The 23358-nt window shown below is 38.1% G+C and overlaps 1 protein-coding gene across 1 annotated transcript in view; it reads left to right on the forward strand.

The window, feature by feature from the left end:
• stx8 (syntaxin 8) overlaps nucleotides 1–23358 on the forward strand; it is a 47094-nt gene that overhangs the window by 12847 nt on the left and 10889 nt on the right. Inside the window, exon 6 of the mRNA XM_005736222.1 lies at nucleotides 294–386. Coding sequence (XP_005736279.1) covers nucleotides 294–386 — 93 coding nt within the window. The remainder of the gene's footprint in view (nucleotides 1–293; nucleotides 387–23358) is intronic.

The following is a 23358-nucleotide window of genomic DNA, read 5'->3' on the forward strand; positions in this document are numbered from 1 at the left end:
TTCTCTTCTCTTCTCTTCTCTTCTCTTCTCTTCTCTTCTCTTCTCTTCTCTTCTCTTCTCTTCTCTTCTCTTCTCTTCTACGAGCAGCCTGTCATTCCAGTTTCACAAATATTTACGACATATATATGTCACCACTACTACATTTGTCTTTTTTGTGTATCATTCATCACATTCATTTCATTTTTGCCTTGTTTTGCAGTCATGGTAAATTACAATACATAAAATCAGTTGATTCATTTTTCGTCTCATGGTCAAGCTTGTAACAGTCTTTGTTTTCTTTCCTCTCATCTCAGCTCAGGATGCAGGCTTGGATGCACTAGCAGCTGTCATCAGCCGACAGAAGATAATGGGCCAGGAGATTGGCAATGAACTGGATGAACAGAATGGTAAGGTTTTATGTGTGTGTGTGTGTCTGTACATATTCATCAAATTCCAGACACATTACACAACACAGTGTGAAAGCAGTCAGCCATACCTCTCTTCTGCAGTGGAACTACTTGCCTCATGGACATTAATATTCTCCCACACCACCACATAACTAACAGTGCCCAGCACACACCTACTATTATCAGAGCACCTGGCATCACATTTAGGTCTGCCCCAATGTCCTTTGTCATACATCTGCCTGTGCTAAGGCAGCTTAAATAAATGAAAAAAACAGATCTGCTCAGTCAGAACTAATGGTTCTTTTGAGTTATTCCTGGCAAAATATCACTCCTCAATCCATAAATAGCTTCCATCACAGGCAGATGTGCTGTACAGAATTGAGCGCATTGCTCCAGACTTTTTCTTTTTTTTCACTTAGATGGGTGGTACTTGAGACGCAAGATTTAAAGATGAACATCTGTCAACTGGTAAACAATTACTTTAATGCATTGCTCCCTAAACACTAGAGTGGATAATAGGCAACCTCCTGAGGGTATTGCCTTACCAAGAGGAAGTACATCCATATCTTATCACTTTTTGTAAAAAGAAAATGTAACCGTGAGTGCTATCTCTTAATGTTTGCACTGACAGAAAGCACAGATGCATTAATCTGTCAGTTCCTCTAGTGAAAATCAGGGGGGAAAAGTGAGAGTCAATAAAAGAGGAAAGTAGATATTTTAACACACAGCAATAATAAGGGAGTGGTGAGGCTGAATGACGTTATGCCTAGGATTCTGTCACAGACACTTGAGTATAAGTGGGTAAACTTCAAACTGAAGGTTTCTCTCTCCGTGGTTAGCCAGATTATCTTAAAAACACGTAACATCAAAATATCAGCAATTAGCAGTGACTGTAAACACTGGTGTTGTGTATTTGCAGAGATCCATAGGTGATAAAGCCTAAATCTTATATTATTGTTGACATTATAAAACAAATTTTCATAGTGTGATGCCAAGTTAAAGTAAAAAGAATGAATTTTTTTTTTTTCTTTTCGTTGACTGTCTGATTAACCTTATAGGACCTGCTCGTCTGGTGGTTTTGTTTTTTTCTTCCTTTTCCTAGTACAGTTATGTGTTTCTGCTTTGATGACCAGCTTCCAGTTGGGAGTAGGAGGCGTTGTACTATCCTGTAATATCCTGTCTGAGCAGTTGTGCCCAAACAAGTCTAGAGGTTGTATAACCGAATGATCTCGGTATGAAAACGTCCAACATTTCCTTCTGCTGTGAGGAAATGACAGGTGTTTAACTGATGATGGTTGACAATGATCAGTGAAGGGAATAGAAAGAAAGGAAATGTGAATGACTTTTGTCTGCTTTCCTGTTGTCACACTGAATCAGAGACAGAGTATTGCTCCAATTATCCAACTAGTGTGTTTATTGTGCCTTGAAAAGTTTTTTTTCCCCAGCTTGTTGCAAAGTTTTGTTATTAAATATGAACCTGATTGGACAATGGGGGAGTTGAAACTTAAAATTTATTTTTCTTGTTTTATTTTAGCACTGGAAACAAAAACTTGTTTTTAGGCCTCACGTGAATCTTGAAAATAGATTTGCTGGTAGTTGAATTCTTCATTGCTGTAAAGGCCTAAAAATGTGACACCTGTGGGTAATGGACCCCATGTGTTGTAACCTGAACCAAATCTGAAGTAAAAATGTAAAAACCTTCACTTGTTACTACTTTTTTCTCCTCTCAAGACTGCTAATCAATATATTAGGTAGTAATCTCACTGTATGTGTTGGTTATGGAAGCAGTTTGTGGTGCGTGAAGGAAACTGGCATCTGGGGACATGCGGGATGCTGTTAAAGTGTATAAACATCATCTGATGGAGCGGTCTGAGCTTCTTACAGTTTTCTTGTTCTCAGTCCACATTTTACAGCCAGGACTAAAGTTCTTTTAACTCGTTTACACCAGGTTATGATTTACAGCGCCTGCTCTTCCACTATTTCTTTTTTATTTTATTTTAACCTTCCTATGTTGCTTCCCATGATTGTTCTTTTTCTGCCCTTTCAGTTGCATCTCACTCACTGTTGACAGCAGACTGTTATTTCATAACCTTTTAAAAATGTTTCCCCTTACTCTCTTCCATTTTGTTGTCTTTTTTGTTCGTCACTTGTCAGTAATATCTGTACCCCTTAGACTGGGGGGGTGAAAACGATGAAAAGATGAAAAGGATGAATATGTTATATATTTTTATTTCGTTTTTTAATTGCAAAAACACTTTAAATTTACTTAGTGACAATGTCTCTAGAACTGATTTAGGAAAATGATACAACGGTGACTAAAACTGAAACTACTCTATCCTAGCAACACAACTGTAGATCTTTTGAGTACTTGCATTAAATGTAGCTGTATTCTTAACTTGGATATATTATAATTTCTCCTGCTTAGATACAAACTGTATTTGTATATAAGCATAAAAACTTTAATTATTTGATGCTCTTTGCCATCAAAAATGAAAAATACAGAAATTATTTCCTCTGTACAAAGGATGATTTCTCAAGGCAGTTTTCTTACTTGCATTTAACATAAAAATTGACAACATAAAAAGTCAGAAGAATGTTTTCTGAGAGGTAGAGGAAATGGATTTAAGTTTTAAAGTAGGAGAATGTCAAGACTTCTACTTGATCTTGACAGTTGGCGTGTAACCTCGGCGTCCGGCTGTCTTTCCGTCTTGTGGGGTTCCTCTTCCCCCTGATCACTGTACTGTAGCAGTGTTTCCCTATAAATAGATTAAGCTCTTTGTAGTTTGGCTCGTCAAGTCTAGCTCATGACCAAAGTGCAGTGGAGGTTGCAGTCATTTCCTTTTGGGGAAACGATTCCGGGTGAGGTCAGCAATGAAGTTGACCCTTTTCAGAGGTTTTAAGATGAACCCAAAGCCCTCAACCCTTCAGTTTGACTGAATCAAAAAGAACTGAAATGTAGAAATGAGCAAGCAGACCATTTATCTCACTTTGCGTTGAGCAAAAGACTAAAATGAGCAAACTGCACATTTTCTAACTTTTCTTTCCAATTGCAGTAAAATACGAAATTCAATCCTTGTTGTTTATGTGGTACAATTAGTTAAATGACATGTCATCATCAGTTTTTTCTTTTAATGTTTCTTATGTAATGTTGCCAAAGATTATTATGTTCTCATTTCCACAATAAATGTTGCCGAAAATAGTCCGACACCAACTAAAACAGCTCGCGTCAGCTGTAGTTTTCCTCACTACCAAGAAAGATCAACATTAATTTTGCTTTATTGGTGTTGATATTTCTCATATTGCGGCCTGGAGCAGTGACATCAGTCCATGTCAATGTCTTTTACTCATGAGTGACAGACAGTGGCAAGCTCACTAAATTAGCTTTTTTTTGAAAAGGGTGGCCAACGTTTGAGGCTGTCTCGTTTGTTAGATTTTAAATTGCACATTTGAATTGGATTTGACTGGTAGTGAAATACTGCAGAAGTGAAATATGCCATGTATGGCAAAGGCATGTTCTTTCAAATCTTATATGTTATTAAAAACCAGGAAATATAAACGCAGAGAGTGAAAGTTTTCTGCTTAGTTTTGGTCAGGAATTTTGTATTTAGCTTATGTTATTCAAATAAATGACTCATTTGATTTTTGCTGTGAGATTGTCAAACATACCAACACTGGCACTGAAACCTGCCATAAGTGTTGCCATAATATGGAATAGGTCTACTATCAGTCTGCGATCGGCAAGTTACATTTACTACTTTTTACATTTACCAACTACTATTGGTTCTTTTTGATATCATTATTGATATTTAATGGCCGCTGCAATGGGTCAGTTTGTGTAACCTTTTGATGCATGTCGCCACCCAGACTGAAGTGTGCTAATTGCCAAGTGTCCACTAATCTTTTAGCTGTTTTTTTTTAAAACAGATCACAGTAGACGTAATTTTGAGCTGATTATTAAATCACTGATTTGATTCTGCTCTAGCAGAGCGTTTAAAGGGCCAATATGTGGAGGAATAATGACTTCAAATAAACAGTAGATGGAGAGGAGAGAGGCACTCACTGCTGCACAGTGACATCAGCAGCTACCCCAGAGAACGCAGACCTCTTGGTTGCTCCTACTTTTAGAAACAGCTCAGTGAGCAAATAAACTATACTAATGATGGCACTGGCAGAAAGTCTGTGTGGTTAGAGCTGTTGATTGATTTATTGTTTGTTTGATTCACTTGGTTTGAAAACGAGGCTGGTACTAGTGAGTAGTGTTTTCCAGACGAAATGGAAACGCGTAGAGTTAGCGATGTCCAGAAAAGTGTTGTCATCAAAGGAATGTCAAGCTTGCAATGAGCCGAAAAAGAGCATCATCTTATGTGACCACCAGATTGGCTGACTGGTGTGTGACTGTGAATTATTGAGAGCTACAGAGGATGAAGGGAAAATGTTCCACACTCTCATAATTTCATTTCTCATAAGAAAATGACAACTTTAAGGACATCGTGAAGGGCTTTAAAGTGGTTTTTTAAACTTAATAGACGTACGTCTGATGGGAAAACAAAAGCCAGCCAAATGAAGATGCTCTGTCCAGCCTGACTTTTGGGGCTATCAGAAATATGCCATAATCAATCACGAGTCCCTGTGTTCTTATTTCTCTATTTATCCATGTTGGTATCCATCTTTGTCTAAGGCCTTTTTGGTGTCTTATTGATAAAGTTGCGAAGGAGAGGGGGCTGACAGTGGCATGAGGGTCACCAATAGTGAATGATGAATAATCTAGTTTGGAACAGTAAAGAAATTAACATTTTGAGACACTAATGGAAAAACGTCTAAAGACATTCCATCAATCATGCTTTCTTTGTCCCCCCTCAGTGGACTAAGACCCTTTCTCTTATTTAGAAAAGCTTTCTTGACTGTTTTTGTGATTACACTGGCTTTTTTGTGTAGAATTTCTCGATGTTCCAGGAGTTCCGCCATAAACAGTGATTGATCTCAATGTGATAGTCATTGGTAGTCCTGTTCACTCTGTGGTGGGTTGCATGAAAAAATCCATACATTAAAAGGTTGAATGTTTCCTTATGTGCTTTTCTGACACGGTGGCTCAGTGCCAGTAGGTTACTTTCTATCACACATACTTGTTCTTTGAAGTAATCCCTAACTGCAAAGTTTTCATATCTTTTACTGTTTATTAACATTGATTTATTTTTGGCCGGCTTGTTGCTTGAATAAAGCATTTAAAAAATTTTAAGTACAGCAAAATATTGATGCTGGAAATTAACAAGATTTCCATGGCAATCAAGGGTATGAAAAACGTAGGTGTTTATAAGGAGATTTGACTCTCCAAAACAACCAAAAAAAGGAATAGAATAAAATAATTTCCCACATCCTAACGTGTAGGTTTTCACCCGTCTTTTTTTCCCCCCAATGTGTTTTTTGCATTACAAGCAGCAGTCTTTGTTCACCATCTTGACTTTGATTTATCTCGATCCATCTGGAGCAAATGTGTGCTGGTGATAGATGTTTGCAAGAAAGGCCCCACATTAAAAAGCCAGTGGCAGGATTGCTCGTACTCCAGAAAGAAAAATGGTTTGTCAAAGTGGTAAAAGAGAGTCATGGTGGAGACACCCGGAAAAACATTTGTGCTTGCTTTAGCCATCTCACCTGCCACTGTTAAGAAGGTTAGCCATTGCTCAGCAAATACTGAAATCACATCAAAAGGTTTCACAGTAAAACAAAATCTTTTGTGAACATACAACTTCTGTACCACATTGTGACAATTTTATGCATTAGTTATTTTTTAAGCGATTTTTCCAGCCATCGAAAACAACAGGAAACACATTTGTATAAGCGTTTTACATATTCTTTATTATTTAACCACCAATAATGTCAAAAGTCCAACATCAATGGAAAAACAAAGTGTGAAATTGAAAGTGGTATTCTCTAGTGGCACACTTATGACGAAGCCAGTTTTAAAGCAGTTTGTGCCTTTTTTATGCATCATGGTGACTCATTTTTAGTTTCTCTGTATCATAATGTAAGTGATATTGTAGTACATTAAGAACCACCCGAACCACAGGTCTGTGGATCAAATGATCCTGACGTTGCAGGTTTGTGGGTGCTGATGTTTCTTTTGAAAAGAAATCTAAAATAAAATCTTTTTATGGTCTGTTCAGCTCAAGTATTGCCTCTTTGGCATTGTGACTTTGTTAGTTCCTCTAATAAACTGTGTTGAAGTCAGCTGCCTGTGTTTTAGAAACTGCATACAAAATTGGACAAAATCATATTATCAGAATATTCTGTGTGTATAAGAAAGAGTAGAAAAACCTATAGTTATAGTACACCCCTGCTTCTGTCTCACTGAAAATGAATGGCTATGGAAAAATAAGAGTATCTGTATATCTGTAATGGACAGAATCTGCCAGCTGAGATATTAGCATGCGGCTAGTTATTCTTACTTCCAGCTTTGTAGTAACTTTATCATGTTAACTGGGGAGACAGATTGATTCGACTCCTGTGGGGACCTGATTTTGTTCTAGGTTTATTGTTTTGCTTTCTAGCTTTCATGTACATGCATGTTTAAAAGTGCTTAGATGCACATTTAACAGACATGCTGTGCATGTGGACAGGCACTCAAAGAAGCCCAGTATACAGTATGATGCAGTAGTGAGTTGTGGTCTATCATACTTAGCTCATTTTCAGACCCGGATCCCTTCCAGATGTCTACCAACAGGCCTGTATGGAGACTGGGCGAGGTTCCCTTCCACTCTCTAGCTAGTCCATCAATTCTCACAATATACATAGCCACCATACTGGCACTTGTAAGCTTTTTCACAAACTATTAATTGTGCATATTACCAAAAAAGAGTAGACTAATGAGGAAAATGGGGGGAAAAAATCCAGAAGGTATGATTTCAACAACCTTTCCCACCACTGTCTTATAAGCAGATGAGACATCGTTGGAAACAAACACTCACTGGGCAAGGTGTTCTTTGATGAATTTGGCTTTATTGCCAGTAATCTATCTTTGTGTGCTTTAGAGTGTCTTATTCTACACCACCTTACTGCCATTTGTTATTATAGATTACACAAATTTTACATATAGTATTCCTGTAACCTTTAAAATAACGGCTTTTAGACTAAGCCATGACTCATGAGTCATCATGACCCATGATAGATAGAGAGAGAGATAGATAGATAATATAATATACAGCAATTGCTAATTTTTGTGAGACTTATTGGAGCTTGTTTTTTTCTTTTCCCACACTCCCAGTATGACACACAACTGTCCAGACATTAATTCACTCATTCAGCTCAGAATGATGACGGATACAGCCTCAACCCATTGCTGCCTTTTTGAATCAGAAGAATTTAATTGAATTAGAAGATTGCCATGGGAGGGAGTCATGCTTTTCAAAATCTATTTGTGTACCACATAAACACCTTAAATAAGGCTTTATTCAGCTATTCTTACTTTACCTCTTGGTGTTACTGTCTACAGTATTAATATACATTTGAATTTTATTTTATAGTAAACCTTATTTATTAGTAATCTTAGTGTGAAAACGTTCTATGCAAAACAAGGAGGAGCTGTGAAGTATATATTTCAAATGAAATTTGACAGTACATTGATGTTTATATTTATTATTGGGGGGCAATCACATTACCTTTATAGCTGTTGGTGGTATTCATGGATGGGAACCTTTGCAATTTACAGCTGCCAGTTCCATTGGCTCTGACCAAAGGGTTCCCTGCCATTTAATGGTACCTTAGACGGACTCCGACTTGGTCTGGCAGGTTCCTTTTGGCTAACGCAAGTGACAACGGGAACAAATCTCCTCCTCTGTTTATATAATTGCTAACCACTCTGGTTTGGAGGCTGCATTCAAAGGGCCGACTAGCAGAAAGCTGCCTTGCGCTTTCCTCAGCCTCAAGGAAGCATGGGTCATCCCACATAATGAGTGGAAGGACTTACTTTACTAAGTCTGCCTCAACCCACAGCCAGCACGTGGTTCCCATTTAAGCACAGGGGGAACATTGCACCTTCATCTTCTGGGCATTTTTATGTTTTAATGTGTGCGTGTGTGCGCAAGTGCACATATATACATCTGTTCTTTAGCAGCCTGCCCTCAGAGTCTGTGTGTGTGTTTGAAAGTGTGAGTGCCCTGTCTAAGTGTGTGATCATTTTGTTTGTGCCGAAGGTGTGGACCACATGTACAGCACATGTTGTCAAGTTGTGATTGGCACATAGGTCGTATTTATATCTGCATGAAGAGCTAAGAGACCACTGTCCAGTCAGAGAGCTAGACGTTAATGCAAGACCTCACATGTAAGTTGGCGCAATCACAGACGGTGCGGTAGAGAGCATGGTGGGTTAATCTTACAAATGTACTGTGCCGCTAGTAAGGTGAAGCGGTTTTATCCCTTCAGTGATTGAGTGGAGACATTTAAGAAGAGCAAGGGATTAAAAATGAGGGTTAGGAAAGAACCAGGAAGGACAGTATGACAGAAAGCAACGATGAGAATGTGCAATATTGAGATGTGAAGAGGAATTACAGTGAAGACAGCCTAATTTAGCTTACTTATTAAGAAGTTGGTTAACAAATTTTATTAAAGCTATTGCAAAGAAAGAAATGGACAAATGAAGAATCACAAGCAAATTTAAAAAAAAATCTTAAGTGGAGGAAATGGTTAAAATGAAAATAAGAGAAAAAAAAATAAACAAGCAAGCAAGTAACAAGCACAATAGCTCTTCTTTAAATTGAAAATAAACAAAATATCTTTCGGAACATCAATAATAAAGTATTTTACATGAAGTAAAAAATAGTCATAACTGTGAACTATTAAGTGTTCTGAAATCTCACTGCTTGTTTGTACTAAAATATGTGCAAGGTACTGGTAGACATAACATGCCCCGTATTGTTATTACGCTGGCGGGGCATTTGGCAGAATCGAGCTTCAAGTTGGCCTTTAAGTGATGCCTATCAGCTAACCTTCAGAGTGATACATCACTGCTCCATTATAAATTGCAACAAGTCTTTAATCATCTTTTAAAAAGTCTTCTGATCTGTTATCAGCTTCATCTGTTTCACTCTTGACTTAACCCCAGCCTGTATTTTTGTCTCCAAGCTCCTATTGTGACACATCTGAGCCAAGCAGTACTTTAATGTTGCAGTGTGAATGGGCACACACTTTCCATACTAAGGAAGACCAACACACACCGATGTTTCTCCTAACTGGACAGCTTTGTGGGGGGCATGTTCAGTTAAGTTTTATTTGCATTTATTGAAAAGTGACTGCAAAATGCAGTGAAGACTATGGCGTTATTTTTGTGCCACTATCCTGAGCGCACGTAAAAAAAATTTGAGCGCACGTTAAAAAAAAGTTTGCAGGTGCAAGTTGGAGACCAAAACAGCCAATCAGATTTTTTTGCATCCAAGTCTGTGATTGGCTGGTTTTGTGGCACAAATATAACGGTGTACAGAAAGAGTTGAGCGCGCACGGCCAGAAATGTTGAGAGCGCGAGCAACACGTTGTGAGCGCGAGCAACACGTTGCGAGCGCGAGCAACACGTTGCGAGCGCGAGCAACACGTTGCGAGCGCGAGCAACACGTTGCGAGCGCGAGCAACACGTTGCGAGCGCGAGCAAATGCAAAAACTGAGCGAGAGGAGCTGCTGTTGTGTGTGTGTGTGTGTGTGTGTGTGTATGGATAATAGCAAACACTGAAATACATTTTTTGCACGCAGCAATGACTTTTGTTCACTCAAATTTAGCTTTTCTTTGCTCAAAATAAATTTCTCCTCAAAATGCAACACTTGCACCTGCAAACTTTTTTTACGTGCACTCAAATTATTTTTACGTGCGCTCAGAATAGTGGCACAAAAATAACGCCATAGAAGACTTTCACTGAACTGAAATGAAACAAGGCTACGCAAATTGTTTAAGTAAAGTGAATAAAGTAGTTTGGTTTTGTTTATTTATATTTTTGCTCTTTGCTCTGTGGCCATGATAGAAACACTGTAATTAGTTGTTCAGCAGTAGACTTGTGTAGCCCACACATGAATCCACTAGTGGGCAGTAGAGGCTGTGGCGGCACAGCAGCTGCAGGACTCAGTAAAACTGTGTGATTCCACCTACAAAGTGTAATTATTTAAACTTGTGTCCTTGTGTTGTGGGGGTGGAATGATCCACGTTTAGGCAAGATGAAGAAGGAGTCACAGGATCTCTCACAGGTTTTGTTAATTTGTTTCAATCCTCTGAGGAGGGTTCTTCTTCTCCTTCAGTGATCAGCACCGCCTCCTTTTGACTCATCATCTGGAGGAACTCTGTAATTATGCGACAGCTGTAGGTGCAGCTGCTTAAATGCTTTCAGCATATACATGTAATACACTGTCATACTTAATAGGATCAGTATGATAATGACACATTTGTTAGTGTGTGTCATTGATTTATATGAGGGTAGAGTCCAGCTACTTGGGCTACAGTCACATGTTTGCCCTAATGTGTTTGTGTCACTGTGTATACATGTGGTTTTCTCACTGTTTAATTGTCTGCGCATCTAGCCGTGTTTTTAAGTGCAGCAAAGCATGTGGTATTGTTGCATCATGTTTTTGTGCCGGTTTCTTTGTACCCTCCATCATTCCTAGCTGCCCACAATTATGTGGGAGGCTGTTGAAATGGGAAGTTATTTCAGCCGCACTGGTGGCCAAACTTTCATTCTGGTTTTCATGAGTAGAGTGCAGTTACCCTAAATCCACCACAAACTTCAGCAGTTCATCTCTCCTGTCAGCCTAGCTTGCCAAATGTCCCTAACTCTGTCAGTTTCAAATTCAAATATATGTTCCTGGCATGACTGTGTTTCAGCGCAATATTTTGGATCGCTTTTTAAAGTTCATAAATATAAATGACATAGAGGGAACAAACAGTTGTGCCATGCTGAGAAAGCTGAGTAAACATATGGAAAACAAATAATACTAAGCTCAATGAAATGGTTTCATAAAAACTTTATTGTTCTGTTTTGAGTCTCTGAAAAGTAATATATCTGTCCATCCCTTTTTTTTGGCATAGTTTCAGCTAAAACAAACAATTTGAAAATGTAACTTATTCAGATTATCATGTTTCTGTTCTAAGTGCTGCAAGTTATTTGCAGTCAATATGATTGAATTTGGTTGGAAGTAAAAACGCGGTTTGACCTTCTTGTCTTATTTCTATAAAAAACACCTATTAGTATTTAAAGGTTTCAGAGAGGCTTCAGAAATGCTGACTTGAACTCAAGAACCTTTTTGAAAGCTGTACAGACCAAGATCCAAAGTAAAGTCCGGATTTGATCCCAGCATCTCTGAGAACTTTCCAGGCTGAAAAACACCTCTGTGATGTTTCATGTTCCATGCCCCACTGATCCCCAGAAGATAAATACCCACTGGCCCCAAACTCTTCTCTGCAGGAAAACATCTGTATTAGGTATGATACAACTCTGTAATGCTCAGTGGTGCCTCTGAGAAGCACTGTAAATTAATTCTGCTCCTCTTTGAGACATAAATGCTTGTTGGAAGCATGTCACATACAAGAACCTTGTGTCTTTCTCTAGCTGTGTGTCTGATTCTATGATGCTGATAGACCAAAATGTCTATACATGTGTATTTGTCTCAGTGTCTGAGCATGAGAGCATATGTGTCTTTATGCGTCAGAGTGCATTATGTGTGAAACAGGGTCTGGCTGGAAGATCAAAGTCCCTCCATAACTCCTCAGTCAGTCAGCCGGCCAGCGTATTGCCGGGAAGCTCCACTCACCACAGGGGATGATGAGTTATTTGACTCAGATTATTTCAATTAAAACACATTTGTTCCGTTATTGGGAAAGCCTCTAATCACTTAAAAATAGCAATTGAGAAAGCTCATGCTCAGTTTTATTAGAATGCATGTATAAATGGTTTAGTTCCAGCAACAGTGAAAATGTGTGTGATTTCAGTGTAATTTCATTTTAAAGGAATAATACTTCCTCCCAAGCCTACTTTTTTGTTTTTTAACATTCTGACAGCTAAAATATAAAATCTTGTAGTTTTTAAAAGTTATATGATTTTGAAAAAACTATCTTGTTACAAATAACAGGAAGCAAATGCAGGATTTGAACATAAGTGTTCACATTCTGTAAATGATGGTTAAAGGATCAGGCTGAAGGCAGAGAGCAGAAATCCAGGGGCAGTGGAGAGAATGGCGGGCAATTGGCACTACAGCTGCAGTGGTGAAAGACCACAGCAAGCAGACAGAGCTTTTGGTGGTTTGTGGATGGGCAAGGGAACAACAGAGACACAGTCAGGCTGGACATGATGCTGAAGTGTAAGAGAGAAAGTTTAGTAACAACAAACCCTGTGCATTATGTGTGAAACAGGGTCTGACTTGAAGACTTACACTACAATCACTTTTCGTGTAAGTCAGTTTGCATTTTCTTACCACTGCGGTCAGAGTCTAAGTAAATTGAGTGCACACAGGTGAGTTGGTGGGAGGCAGGTAATCGAGCTAGGACAGGGGATGAGCAGAGTCAAGTGAAGGGAGACCCCACCTACACACCATAGACACAGAGAGAGAGAGACAGATGGGGGGCACAGAGAACATAGGGAATAGGAAACATTGGATAGACTCTTTACCACAGGCATAGTGTTTTTTTGCATGTAAAATTGCTGAAAAGGAAAAATATTCAATGGGCTTTTGTCAAAGGAAATCCTGCATTAATTGTCTTTTTCCTTTACATGACCATTTCATTTTTAATGTAGTCTTCTTAATGTTAATTTGACCATAACAAGGAAGTGCACTAGATAACCTGATTTCTGTTCGAGAATCCAGGTACTTCCCTGTTCTCATGTCCTATGAAACTCATTCAATTAAACTGATGATATTTCATTCTTTGCTATTTCCTTGTTTCTTAATATGCCACCCACTCCCGGGTGTCCTTGCAAATGAAGTGTGATGGTAGTGATGAAGTGTAACCGCGACTGGTTTGGAGGTGCCGTGCCAGTGACAGGGTGGTCCCTGCTTTATACTGCTGCTACTGATGGTGCTGGCACCCTCATGCTCATCACACACACATTGTTTGGTGGCACCTGGCCATAAGAGGGGTGATGATGGTGAAAAGCCTGGTAATAATCAAACTTCTTCTCAGTGCTGTTGGTCTTTGTAGAGCGCTTTAAGAGTTTTAGACCTTTTTTCATCAATTCTAAAAAGTCAGAGCAGATGACTTGTGTAATAATTGTATGCAATACACTGGCAGCTATAATTCATATTCACTGTTCACTTTTCAGTGATGGCTGGCCATCATAACAGTTTAATTTAACAGGATAAAGAGCTGTTTGTAAAGTTTTTTTTCATTCCTTGTAATTCAACACTTTTTTGAGGCTTTCTTTGTGTTGTTTCTGTGGATAATATCTTATTTAATTGTAATAAATGTTTATATTCTTTTGATGGCTCGTAACTATCTTGGAAAATGTGAGATCATAAAATGTTTTATAGTCACCACTTATCCAAGCTGACATCATTTTCTCTGCTGATGAGGTTTAGGTACTTTTGAGCCAGTACTATCAGTTCACTTTTTTTGTTTGTTTGTTTATATGTGCAGTGCTAATCATTTCCAGTAAAGAACCATGCTGTTTCCAAAGGCTTTATATTTTAATCATGCTGTGCTGCTGGAAAGACTTAGAAAAGGCCACTGCATTTACATAATGAAGTAGAGCTGCAGAAGGAAATGTAAAATTAACATTTAGAAATAAATAAGCTTTGGAATATAAACTGAGAAAAATGCAAAGGGAAAAAACATAAATATATAAAGACTGCATAAATATATATTTTTAAAATGAATTAATAAATGAACGGGAAAGTTGAGAAAAGCAAAAAATAGGGGAATTGATACAAAGAAATACTGAAGCAAGTTAAAATAGTTACATCTACGTATATCTCAAAAAGTAGATTCCTATATTTATTTTTAATAATAATGCATTTCATTTCTATAGTTCTCATTTTAATTATTTATTAGCACTTCATGTTCTCCGTAATGTTCTCACCTGTAATGTTCTTGCTCTATCCCCTTGTCAAAATCTGCCTACACACAGAATGACAAACATAGTTACAAACACCTGCTGGCATTTCAACACCACCTTTGTCGTAGTTTCACTGTCGCAGTTGGTGTTACTGTGAATGTGTTTTTCCTCAGTGACGCACACACATGCAAACACAGACTCACAAGATGAAAACGGTAACAGTCACATTGTTGCGGCTTGTAATGATACCAGCTCTGCTATCATGACTGTTAATGAATCCGAGATTAAGTTTGGAACATCCAAGAATAGGCAACTAGGATGGCCGAAATATTGAAATAAATATGGAAGGTATTGCCTGATCACCTTACCTTTGGTACGTAACATAGCTGGCAAGAAGTGACACTTTCTACATGAGAGACAGAAGAGTGGGGAGGTTGGAGGTGGGGTAGATGATAGTAAGGTTGTAGTATGGTACAGTGTAGAGTAAAAATCGATATGCAGTTTATAAGACCGATACTGTTATTTGGTGATTTAAAAATCCACTATATTGGCAAAATGTTTTTGTTTTGTTTTGTTTTTTTGTTCGGAAAGATAAAAAGATTTCCATAACATTTGTTATGTGTCTTTAAGATTTTGAAGTTTTTGTTTTGGGGTTGCAGTTGGTTAGAATTTAAAGTTTAAGCGTTATTTTCATGCTTCTTGTTGGATGTTGAAGCTCTTCTTGGAACCTTGTTAAGATCTGACCATACAAAATATGATTTTTTTTTTTCCATTTTGCAAGTGGTCTTAAACTTTTGATTGGGACTGTATAATGCCTTCATATTGTATTTCGAATTGTCTAGTGGATTCCATGGCACAGAGCATTAACATACTTGAACACTGTGAGCACAGTGTTCAAGTATGGTGTTTCTAATAAACTGCTTGGTGAGTGTATATACAAGTATAATTTGAGGCTGAAAGAACTGTGGTAACGTTGCCAGTTTAACTTACGTAACATGGTTGAGACAGCAGCATAACAGATGTTTCTTTGGTGCTTTTTTTCCATATATGAGTCCAGGGCTGTTGGTTTATGCTTAAGAAACATGTCCTATGAAATTTACTGTATCCACATGCATATGCTTGTGCGGAATGGCTAATAGATTATCTGGGGAAAACCCAATGTTTGGTGGGAAAAAAATGTAAAACCTTCACCTTTGTATTTAGTGTCTAACAAATATAAACCCAATGGTTAGTATCAGCTAAAACTGAACTAATGGGCAGGTTTTTGAATTTCTGTGCTGTTCTTTGAAGTCTTTGTTTTTTTCTTCCTAATTTTGAGTAAGTCATTCATCAGCTGGTTGTTCTTTTTGGTGTCCGTCATGTGCGGTGATTGATCTTTTGGTAAACGTAACAGGGTTAGAGAGGTGAAACTGTCTGTGGACACACAGCCGGTTTCTGTTTCAGGTTGGCACACAAATGTTTAGGATTAAAGCACGAAATGTGAAAGCACGTATTTAATAGTATTACATGTTGTTGATCAGTGCTTTTCCAGCATATTGGTATATTTGCATCACTTTATGCCAGTTTGTGTAATTTATCAGTTCAATACAAACATCCAGACTGCATAAAATAAAACGTATAAGATGAACATTTCAGGTTCATCATTTGTACAGCCACCTGTTTAATACTGTCTAGCTCTCCTTCGAGCCTGGGCTTGGTCTGGAGGAATGTTCAGATGGGTGGTATTAGGTAAAGTATCATTCTGATGAATGCCAGGACCCGTGTTTTGCTAGTTTGAAGTTTGCAGAATAATAAGATGATATTTGACTTATCACTTGAGCCCTGTCAATATTTTATGCTCCCTTGCTGAAAGACTTGCAGTCAGAAATTCAAGGAACTGCAAATCACTGATGTAACAGCGTGAATATTGTTTGAAATGAATACGCAGTAGTGGAGGGCCTCTTTCAGCGATCGTTAGGCTACGTCTTCTCCTGGTAGCATAGTAAAGTTAAATTTATTCCAAAGCTGACAACAAAAGTGCCAATGCAAAGTTTTCATTGAAAGCAAAGGTTGTCCCACAATATGTATAAACATTTCTATAATTCGATCACTGGCAAGTGTGTACATGGCATGAGTTGCAAAAGCAAGACATCCATCATCACTGTGGCAGCCAATAACCTGGTGGGAGAAAATGTAATGATGCAATAAAAGGGTATCTTACCCCCCACCTCAATGTGTTGAGTGGAGGCGTCTGTCAGTGCTTTTGAAACAACTCACAGATTTGTTGGAGCCAGAAACAATGATGCCCAGAAGTGAGACTAATCTGTTCTCATGTGGATCAGTACTTCAGAAGGCCAGATGTTGGGAGTGTAAATTGTGCGTATGTTGATACTATTACAAACCCCATCAGCACACATGCATATTTGGTCAGAAATACACAAAAATTGGTCAATTCTGGGAAGACACTAAATTAGCTTTACTTAAAAAATACGCTTCATGCCATTACCCATGTAAAACTTAAATAATTGTGTAGCTTGGAGTCCATGTGTACATCTGTCTGATGGTCTTCCTTATTCAATTTCTTGTCTACATGTACATGTAGACACTTGTCTACATGTACAAGACATTTCTTGTAGTATACATTGTTTTCTACAGCGTTACATCTTTAACTCATTTTCCATCTGGTTTGCCTAAGTAAGATTTGTGTATCATATTTCCACTGTAGTTAAAAAAAATGCTATTTAAGATTCTCTGATGTCTAATGAATCTTATTATGTTTGGTTAGCCCCATGATTAAAAAAAAAGACTTTTGCAGAACTGTTGATGTTGGCAAATGAAGTTTTAAATTATTGATCACCATTGTGAATATTTAAACAGTGATAGGAATCCCCGGAATAGAGAGGCTCACCTTTTGTAGCCTGATTGTGCATATCCAATTTTGTCTTCATTGTTTTTGTCTTTAGTTTCAGCATTAAATTGATTGTTGAGTTTTGTGCTTATGTTAAAAACAGGTAAACGCTACATTCCTCACTCATCATAGACCCTCAGGGTTTGTGTACAAAAAGCAGTCAAGGGCCAAAAAGAAAGAAGTTGAAAGAAACTTTTCCAAGACTGTGCAACTTCTTGTAAATACCATAATTGCTATGAGTAGTATCATCATGCTGAGTGCCTTTACGTGTGCCAAGTGAAGTTCCAGTTACACCCAGAGATGTGTGTGTATGTGTGTGTGTTTTAGCAGTACCCTCAAACACAGTCAGTCACACCAGGGCCAATTGGTAACAGTTGTAGCCAGGCCTCCCTGCACGGCAACAAGAGATACCACAGGAGGGGTGACTTAAAAAACCCTTTCTCTTCTCTTTCCCCTTTCTCTGTATCCTCAGGAGAAATCATCTCCTGAATAAGCACAACAAAATTAGACCCACTGACTTAGATTGTGTTTAAATTGGTCACAGGAAACAAGCATTTTCTCTGTGTGCTATGCCCTCTCCTGGAATGAGTCCTAAAATAATACAAAGTTAATACAGCGCATCCTGGAGCATCCATGGGGCGTAACTGTTTATCCAAGTGCCTCCACTGCACACACACAAAAAACCAAAGCTTTGAGCTTGAGTCAGCGTTACAGATCCTTGGGGCAGATATAGATCTGTGATGTGGAAGTGAAATTGTTCAAATTTTGATTAATCCCCGCACTTCATCATCTTTGCTGTCTGATTTGTTTTAAAATGAATACATGCATACACTAACAATGACTCTGCATTGTTCTAGATCTAGGTTCTCTCTTACTGTCTATACAGAAACATACACATAGAAATGCCTGTTATATGTCTATTAAAATCAATCTTTAAAACTGTGGGATGTCCATGCTTTCGCGTAATATTTTTCTTGTTCTCTTTGTTGCTATTGTGCCTTTATTGGTCTGGATAAAGAACTGTAACACAACTTTCCAGTTCCTTATTAACATTGGATCTGGATTGTTGCTTCTTAAGTTGAATCAGACAGTCCACTAATTGCTCAGCGAGATTGGTTCTTAACACACTGAGTTTTAATTAAATAACTGGGCTAATGGGAGAGGGCGTTCTCCTGCAAGGGAATACAGCTCATATGAGAATCTGTGCAGATCAGGGAGTTTTGGCAAACCCCCTTGTGTTATTATTAAGATCATGGCTTTATAGTGGTATAAATGTCTGTTAACGATCATTTCCACTGCAATATAATGCTTTAAATTTCAAAACTCAATCTTTAACATCCTTCCAAAGATATTAGAGGATTCATGGATGGCTGCTCATCTAATCTCAAGGAGGCTTCTCCTGGAAACTCAGCCAGAAGAGGCATTGTATGGTTGTGTTTGAAAAAAATACTCTACAGACGTGTTAGTAGTTTTCTCTGTAGTAAAAATAGTAAAACTAAATATATAAATAACATTCGATTGCTAGTTGAGACAGCAGCTAGAGGGTTTGGGCTACATAAGATACCTCTGACTGGATGATGATGATGACGATGATGATGATGAGCTACCAGTCCTGGTAACTGGTAATTTACATCCATCTGTCCATCGTGCCAGATGATCCTGACAGAAAAGATGGAGGAAACAGACCTGAAACGGACCCCAAATGGCAATGTGGCCATAAGATGATTTTGGTTTTTTCGTTTGTTTGTTGTTTTTATTTTAAAGATTCAAGCTCTAGAAGGCACTTGAAGGGGTGTTGAGATAACTCAGGAAAAAGCAGAATAAAGTGACATCATGTGAAAGCAACATCTGTCTCCTATTGGTGTATGTGCGTGTGTTTCAGGGGTCCCATTCTGCTTTTAAATAGGGCCAGGTTTATGCCCATTGTTTTTGTGCTTTTCTTTTTTATGTAAGTGTGAAAAACGTGATGTGTGTCAGCGATAAACTTCTGTCTTTTTTTTCCTCACAATTTGCACCACTGTTCTCTGTAACTCTGAAGCCTTGCTAGTTTTCTCACCCATTGAACACAGCAGAGAGAGAGAGAGAGAGAGAGCAGTGCAATAGGTTACTGCAAACAGCTATTTTGCTGTGTTTGGGGGGGAAATCTGCTAAAGAGTCATGACAAGTGGTAAAATCTAGCAACAAAGCTGCTTACTTAGTAACGCTGAGCTGAAGTATTTTGATCACTGTCATGAGCAAGAAGGATGTCAGGACAGGCTGATATAGTACACATTTCACCTTAACACACAAAACAAGGAAACAACAACAAAAAAAAATATCCCAGAATGGGAAAACCTATCCTAACCAGTATACGAACACTTTTATAGCAGGTGTAACCAAAATTTTCTGGGACTTGGTCCATAAAGTTAAAAACCTCATCTGATTTAAAGTTATTTTGACTGTTTTCTAAAGGAAAATTGTTCCAAGGAAACGCACAAACGCACAACCAGGATTGCCTGGTTCTGTATGAGCTGTAAAACTACTTAAAACTTCTTGTTATGAAAGTAACTGTTCACTAGTTTTTGTTTATGTTTGCTTTGGAAATATTACAAATCGTGAGCTGTTCCTTTGCCTTTCTGTACTTTTCTCTTTGCACCATTTAGTACCAGTTAACCCAGGTTTTAACCTCCTAGGACCTGGCGTCCGCATATGTGGACATCACATTTTGGGTTGTCTAGACCAAAATACTAAATATTGCTCTGCAAGGGCCTGATATCCACTTACGAGGACGTTATACTGCCACTGTTCTATCGAAATTTAAAATGAATGTCCTCATATGTGCATCCGATTTTTCTCACAAACAAAAATCAGGTAAAAAAAACAAAACAAAAATGTAATTCTTTGTTTTTACATTCATCAGGTCCCAATCAGCCCAAATAGCAAAGAGAAATTAAAAATGCATGCCATGAGAGAGTTAATGTCTTAGGAGGTTAATTTGTACAAAGAACTTTCTGGATCTGTGCAGGTTCTTTTTGATGTTTTCGAGGAAAGCCTTATATGGACTTTTGTTTTTAATGAAATTAACCAGTGATTTACACCTTGTTGTAAAAGCTCTGTTTTTACATTCATTGTTAAAGTCTTTATTGTAGACTTTGAGAGTGATACAGCGGCTCCTTAAGAGTGTTCTTGAAAGTTATAAGGTTGTTTTTCTTAACAATGGAAATAATTCTGTCATCATCCACTTTAGACTTCAGTGGTCTTTCAGGCCTTTTGGTGTTGCTGAGCTGGTCAATGCATTCGTTCTTTTGAAGAATGTCCCATGTTGGCTAACCTAAAGCTCTCGCCATCTCTCTGATACGTTCATTTTTGGTTTTCAACCTAAAGATGACCTCTTGCTTGCATAGACATCTCTTTTGACCTCATATTGAAAGCTTCAGTGAACAGTAACTGGATACAAGTATATATCTTTCATCTGCTTATTTGCTCATGAAGTGACAAGAGAGCAGGCTTAACCTTACTGCAACTCAGTCACTGTTTTTCATTGCTTTTGAGCCTCTGAAAATGAGAAACTATGTATAAACATGTCTGTAATTAATTTCTAAACAGTTAATTCAGTACTTTGGTTAGAGACACTGAATTAAATCTGAATGTCTCTAGTTCAATCTTTTCTTGGTTGTTTCATTTAAAAACCATTGTAGTGGATTATACAGGCCCCGCTGTATATATTTCTATACAAGGAAACTAAAGTATGTTCTTAATGTACTGCAGTGTCTTTAAAGATTACTTTAAAAATAAGACAAAAAAACAAACAAATCAGAAATCCCATTCTAATTCAGCTACAAATATTTAAAAACAAAGTATGTGTTCAATAAGAGCGCTTGTCTTTTGCATAATTGAGGTGAAATAAGCGTATAGCAGTGCATCCTAAAAAATGACAAACAGGAGAAATTTGTGTACACACATGCCATGCTTTTCCACGCTGTGGTTTTAGAGGTTTATTCAGTGTGATAGCACATTAAATAAATAAACTCTGTCTGAAACAGGGGCTTCTTTGTGGTATAGCTAATCTAAGCCAGCACCTGTCACACAGATAAGTTACAATGGGAAACTGAGAATTATGGTGTTAGAAACTTGATTTGATAATAGAGTGAACTGAAAGACTACGCATGTAAAAAGGCAGTATATTGTAGTGCAGCCATTCTTAGTGCAAACGTTAATTGAGCGTTTCATTGCAACTATAGTTAAAAATCATGTCCTAGAATGGATGGAAATTCATCAATGAAATGGGATGTTATTGCTGGGCCAGAACTGAATTAAGAAACTTGGCACCAGCGACTGAAAACATCCATGACTAGTTGGAGTGGCATGCAGCACGAATGGTTCAGTGTCTACACCCCTTCTCTGCCTGTAAAGGAAATATTTCTTCCTTCTAAATTGTTGCCTGATGCTTAGATGGTGATGTGGAAGTCTCGAGGGACACTGTACATACGGCAATCTCACGTCTCCCATCTGCTTGTCCTTGCCCCTTAACATTCTGGCCCTTCAAACTTACTTGCTTTTCTTTCCTTCCTCTAATTATTTTTGCAACTTAATTATTTGGTATCAGCCAAAAGGCAAACTGTCTTGTCAAATGGCGATGACTCTAGCTGGGGGAAACAAGGCAGTTTCATTTGAGTTGAAGACATTTGTGCTCACAAAGATAAATGCTGCAGACAGCCCCGAGCCCTCATTGGTGGGAATTCGGTCATGTTGCCCAGTTTTTGAAGATCATATCAACTGAGTACTACTTTGCCCTACCGTAGCAATACATTGTTGTTCCCCTTCTGAAGAACACTGCCTGTAAACTTGGCACTAGTTTGTAGATGAGTTTAGCTTCCCATTCCTGTTTAGTTTGTAGTTGTCTGAGTGAATAAGTATACAATGGACTAAATCAATGCCATCTTTCAACATTATTACCTTTTAATTTGGAAATTTTTCAGCAGCTGTCTGTTCCCATTTCACATATACACAAAAGAAAAAAGAGAAATACAACAAACCATCAGAAAGAAACTACATCATCGCATGAACATTATAGATTGCTTTATCTCTAAAGTTTGTTCCTTTGACATCAATATTTCATCCTGTCACTGACACATTAACATTATCCATTTCTTAAATTTCACTCTACATTGTTCCTCATAGTCTTGTCATGTGAGTCAGTTGCTCCTTAACATATATTTCACTCGCCATTTTTAGCCATTCATGTTGTTTTCGTGGTTCCGGTTTGTACCATCTCTGTGTGATGGCTTTTTAGCTGTCTGTTTTTGTTGCTGCACCAGATCTCTGGAGATGACATGTCAACACGGTGGCTTGCTCTAACAAATCACACAGGCTTCCATCTGGACGACCTTCAAGTCAGGAACTCCTACTGAAAGACCTTAGCCACAGCGCCAAACACACCCACACAAAAGGAACACACTCTCTTTCTTTGGATCCTAAGGCATAGTCCCAGAAGCCTCAGCTTACGTCTTCAAAACTCATGAGAAATAAGGATCTGATTAAATCCAGGAAGGAGTGAAACCGTTTGAAGGGGCAAGGAGTGCTTTCATATGACCTACTTCCTCTGCCACAACTTATGTCTGTTGGCAGGTTCTGTCTTTTTGTTTGCCGGTCAGGTGTTATGTAATGCAGAACTTGTCTGTCCATCATTGAGAGTCATTTTTATATAGATGGTTACCTTTGGGGAGGGGGGGCAATTCCAAATCCCCAAAAAGTTGGGATGCTGTGTAGCTTGTAAGTAAAAATAGAAATGCCATGATTTGCAAATCTCATTCACTCATATTTTATTCACAATAGAAGATAGAAAACACATGAGGCGTTTAAACCAAAACAAATGTTCACTTTTAATTTAAAAAAAAATAGCTCATCTTAAATTTGATGCCAGCAACACATCATAAAAACGCTGGGACAGGACCATGTTTACCACTGCGTAGCATCTCCAGTTTTAGTTGAGAACTGTTGCACATTTGGAGAAAGTGATGTTGTCCCATTCTTGTCTGATATATAAGATTTTAATTGTAGTTCTGTGCAATTAAACAGTTCTGTGTCGTCCATA

The sequence above is a fragment of the Pundamilia nyererei genome, unplaced genomic scaffold (assembly GCF_000239375.1).
Source record: "Pundamilia nyererei isolate P.nyererei 1_Seehausen unplaced genomic scaffold, PunNye1.0 scaffold00068, whole genome shotgun sequence".
NCBI classification, from domain to species: Eukaryota; Metazoa; Chordata; class Actinopteri; order Cichliformes; family Cichlidae; genus Pundamilia; species Pundamilia nyererei.